Here is a 4,397-nt window from a genome sequence, read left to right on the forward strand (position 1 = left end):
CTCGCCCCAGCCCGAGGGGCTGGAGAGGGGCGCCAAGGCGACCTCTGAAGCCCAGATGGGGTCCAAGGCCAGGGGCTCCGCACCCCGGGACTTTCTATGTGGCTGTTTAGCAAACCCGAGGAGCTGGGAGCTGGGAGCTGGGGCTTTGAAAGAAGCCCTGTTGCTCCAAAGCGCACATCCAGGACTGAACTCTTGGGGGGCTGCGGACTTGCGCGAGAGGTGAGGTCTGCCTTGGGATATGCAGGTAAGGGGCAGTGCTGGGCAGGGCGGTCTCGGATCTCACTAGAGGGATTCCCCACCTCGGATCGTGGTTACTACCTTAATGCAGACAAGCCCCCCCTCCCACCTTGCTTGGAGTCTTCCCCTGGTTAATTTTTTCTGTTAATAGGAAATCTTGCAGGTCTTTATTTATGTAAAGGTGGACGTCTGTCTTTGTTTGTGTTATCATGCCAATGGCAAAGAGTTGGCCACATCCAGAATATTTGGTTTTTACCACGGAAGCATTTTGCTGTTAAAGATAGAAATAATTCTATCAGAATGTGAGCTTGTTTTTAAAAGAGAACTTTACAAAAACATTTACGCTTTTTTAAATACCTTTTGAATTCCTTTAATACACTAATCAGACAAACTCTAGAACTAATTTTATGAAACAGTTTTTAAAGGTGGTGAAAATGTTCTAGACATTTAAAAAAATCAACGTGATTATTGTTGCATTCATGGTATATCTTACAAAATGATAACGCTGAAATGCTGATGAGTGTAACTGGAAATCCATGTTCTTGGTAGCAGATGAGATACAATATTCAGGGCCATCTTGTGGATTAGAAAAATCATGTCTGTCTTTTGTGTTTCCTTACAGTGGTGTGTCCACAATGTTAAAGAACAGAGAAATGACCCTTGATCTGTTAGCATTTTGTCTCCCCTGTCTACCAGGAAATGCAGCGAGAGAGAAGTGAAATTCAGTTTTATTTTGTGATTTAAAGCATCCCATTAGTGCTTACTGTAACATTCACTACATTTTTCTGTAAGTTAGGTAAATACAAGTAAGCAAATAAATAAATAGAAGGCAGACCTAAAAGACCTTGTGTTTCCTGTTAGTAAGACCCAGAAGTTCGTAGAGGAGAGCTGCTCTCCCCACCGGCGTGTGCACAGCCTGCCCAGAGGGGAGGTGCAGTAAGCTAGTGGCACAGCCCAGATCAGAACCTGAGCCTCGGACTTCGAAAACGTGACCACTTCTGTCATGTTTTTCCCTTTGGTTTGGGGGCTTCATGTTCAAACTAAGTTGCATTTTAAAGGAATAAACATATTAATTATTTGTAAAACAGTACTCAGCAAGTAAGACTTCTTTTAATTGTTTTAAAACAGAAAGTGGAAAATACTGCTTTCTTAAAAACAAATAAAAGAACAAGTTGGGGCTCTTCATGCCTCTGCCAGGTGCCCTCATTGTTTCTTCAGTCTAGAAGGTATTTCTACTGATTGTTCTCTGTACTAGGTGTGGAGCTCTGAAGGCTGGGTGTTTTGGAGTTGCAAATCTATCTCCCTCAGTCACTGATGGATTTTACCTGTAATCCTTTCAACAGATTCGGGGATGGAATCTACCAGACCTTCACGATGATAGACGAGACCAGATGTTCACCCTGTTCCAATGTGCTGTGCGATCCTTCTGAGCCGGCTGTGCCCAGGAGACTAAGTGTGAGTAAGGGAAGTAGCTGTGTGCGTTCCCCCTGTCTTGGAGAGGAGGAAGTGCTGCGCAGTACCGCGGGGGTAGTCATGTGTCAACGCCACACAGACGTCGTCCCCTTTTGATGTCTTCTGACTTTGGAAGACAAGTTCTGTGGTCCAGGTTGAGCTTTCAGAAGGATTTTGACATGGAGCCCACGTTTTTCCTTCAGTTTCTACTGAGATAAATATATGGTGCCCGAAAAAAGAAATGCTGCATGTATGTAGGCAGTGTTTATTTTTATGGAGGATGACATAGTATTACAAAGGGTCCCTTCAGCACAAAACAAGGAACAGAAAATGCCTTGAAATTCATACATCTGCAGGAGTTTTCCCTGTAAGATGGAGTCCTGGCTTATTGGTATGCTAACGAGAACCATTTTGGAAGTCATAAATTAAACTTGAACAATGCAGTTTGGTTTTTGATGCATTTAATTTAATCATTTTAGGAACTGCAGACACTTAGCTTTTGACCCTATCTTACTTAAGATAATAATAAAATTAATTCATGTTCCCTCGGCATATATAGAGTAGTAGACAGAGCTAGGTTTGGACACGTTCCAAGACAAGGAGAAGCTGTCCTGTGACTTGAGATTTTGAATGAGTATATGAAATAATTGCATTGCCTAATTTGTACTATTTCTCTTTCATGTTTCTGTATTTAAGACCCGAAATTATTTCTGTATGGAAAAATGATATTATAAAGCATCAGCTAAAAATATTTGGAAGGCTGGTCACTATTTTTAAACTCCTTTATGGAGTGCAGTAGGCTTTCTTTCCATTCTCTGCAAGTGTATTTCTTTGGCACATAACAGTCTCTAAGACTCTAGAAATACCTACCCCTTGTTTGGACCCTCAGATTTCTTGGCCTCTATAGGACGCCCCTTTGCAGTTGGGCCAGTGTGTTAGCTTTGGACTTCACGTGTGTTTGAACTTTAATTCAGTGTTGGTCCCTGCTGATCACCTTCCAGTAGGTCGCTTAAATTGTTTGTTTCAGGATCAAAACGAATTTCTTACTGCGTGCCCAGAAAGACACTTTTTGGGAAGCACAAGATTTTAAATTCTGACTCAATGGTGTCTTCTCAAATTCTGCTGGAAAAGAAACTGCTTTTGACCTCTTGGTGAACTTGCAGTTCATTATACTGTGACTCCATCCCGAGACCCTACTGCTCCTCTCAAGAAGTCTTTGAGTCTCACTGTTGATTCAGGTCGCTCTGACACTCTCCCTGTAAACTATCTCATTTGCCCGTAGGCTTTTTTTGGGATACATTTTATGTTGCAAGATTTGGGGCCAGGAACTAGGTAAAGGGTGGATTTTTATATCTGGATGAGAAGGGCATTCTTTTTGAATTACTCAATAATACTTTTAGGATTCAATGAATGCAGTATATTTTTAGTATTTGAAGCACTGTGAGCCCTGCAGGTTAACAGTATGTGTAAGGCATTCTTAAGAAATGAAACATGGTCAATGTTTGTCAGTCCTGTCTCTCTGGATATAATTACAAGGTCAAAAAAATATGTGTTAGAGTTACTAATATACATTCTTGTTATTGTAATTATTACCCTAAACTAGAAATATGTGTGTTCTGTAATTTAAGTTTTAATACTTGTGAACATTGTAGATTCTCCAAAAACAGTGGAAGGAAGGTTTCATTTATAGCACAGAAGACTCAATATATAATTGACTCAGGGCAATATTTGAGTTATTTACAGGAAAAAAAAAAAGATAAGGGAACAACTCCATGATGTGTGGAAAGCTTCCTTCCTGGAATTCTCCATGTCCCTGGAGGTTAGGGCCTACACCTGCAGCAATGTGTCTGTCCTGGAAGCCAACTGCTAGGTGGAGGGGCAGCCTGCAGGGAGAATGTGAACTAACAAGGTGGACAGGGACCCAGCATATATGGCGGGGAGGTGAGAGGAGTGAAGAGGACAGCAAATCTGCAGAAGAACTTTGTGGCACACCGAGGACAGCCTCTTTCAGGCACCCTGAATGCCTGCAGTGACATTTGGTAGCGCTTCTGGTAGCGAGGTAAATGTAATTGTCATGGAGAGAGATTGAGATTCACTTTAAAGAAAAGCCATGAGTCAGGAAATCCCAGTGAATCCATTTATTAATGCCAATTAATATCATCGCAATTGTCCTTTGGAAATTTAATTTATGCTCTCGCTGCCATGCTGTGTCTGGGACCCTGTATTCATCACCAACAGAAATGAAAACTTCCAGAGTGGCGCAGCATGGCCTTACAGGTGGACAGAGGAGGTAATGTCCCACGGAGGGCCTCGAGGCCGCAAATGCTTTTCCTGCCAGCTGTCGCTGGCCACTGCGGTTCCTAGAGAAGCATCTCTTCGGTTAAGATAGTGACCTTCTGTTACAGTTCCAGTGCCCCAGGGGAGGGTAGAACCAGCTGGAAGCAGGCTTTGAGTAGGGAGGAGGTGGGCGAGGTGTTTCTACACCGATGCCTGTGACGGGACCAGGGTTGGCAGAGGGGTTCTTAGTGGGAGATGCTTGGGGGAGCGAGATTGGCAATGCAGAAGAAGCCATCAGAGAGAAGAAACCAAAAAGGGAAAGGGAAGGTGTGTAGGAGTTTAAACCTTAATATATGGAGAATTCTGCCTAATTGTAACCAGTGTTTTGAACAAGTGTCATAGTTTGTGAGGGTCTTTGAAATACATATATA

At 42.7% G+C, this 4,397-nt stretch overlaps 1 protein-coding gene across 2 annotated transcripts in view; it reads left to right on the forward strand.

The window, feature by feature from the left end:
- The first annotated feature begins 6 nt into the window (after window positions 1–6).
- The window catches only part of Dyrk3 (dual specificity tyrosine phosphorylation regulated kinase 3), an 8,546-nt gene continuing 4,155 nt past the window's right edge, over window positions 7–4,397 (forward strand). Inside the window, exons 1-2 of one of the 2 annotated variants that reach the window (XM_010613120.2) lie at window positions 7–219; window positions 1,581–1,692. In XM_010613120.2, coding sequence (XP_010611422.1) covers window positions 56–219; window positions 1,581–1,692 — 276 coding nt within the window. In that variant the 5' untranslated portion in view covers window positions 7–55. Of the gene's footprint in view, window positions 245–1,580; window positions 1,693–4,397 lie in introns of both variants that reach the window. The other variant, XM_010613121.3, reaches the window with a different exon arrangement.

This window comes from Fukomys damarensis, unplaced genomic scaffold (assembly GCF_012274545.1).
Source record: "Fukomys damarensis isolate Sample0158 unplaced genomic scaffold, DMR_v1.0_HiC HiC_scaffold_11, whole genome shotgun sequence".
Lineage (NCBI taxonomy): Eukaryota > Metazoa > Chordata > Mammalia > Rodentia > Bathyergidae > Fukomys > Fukomys damarensis.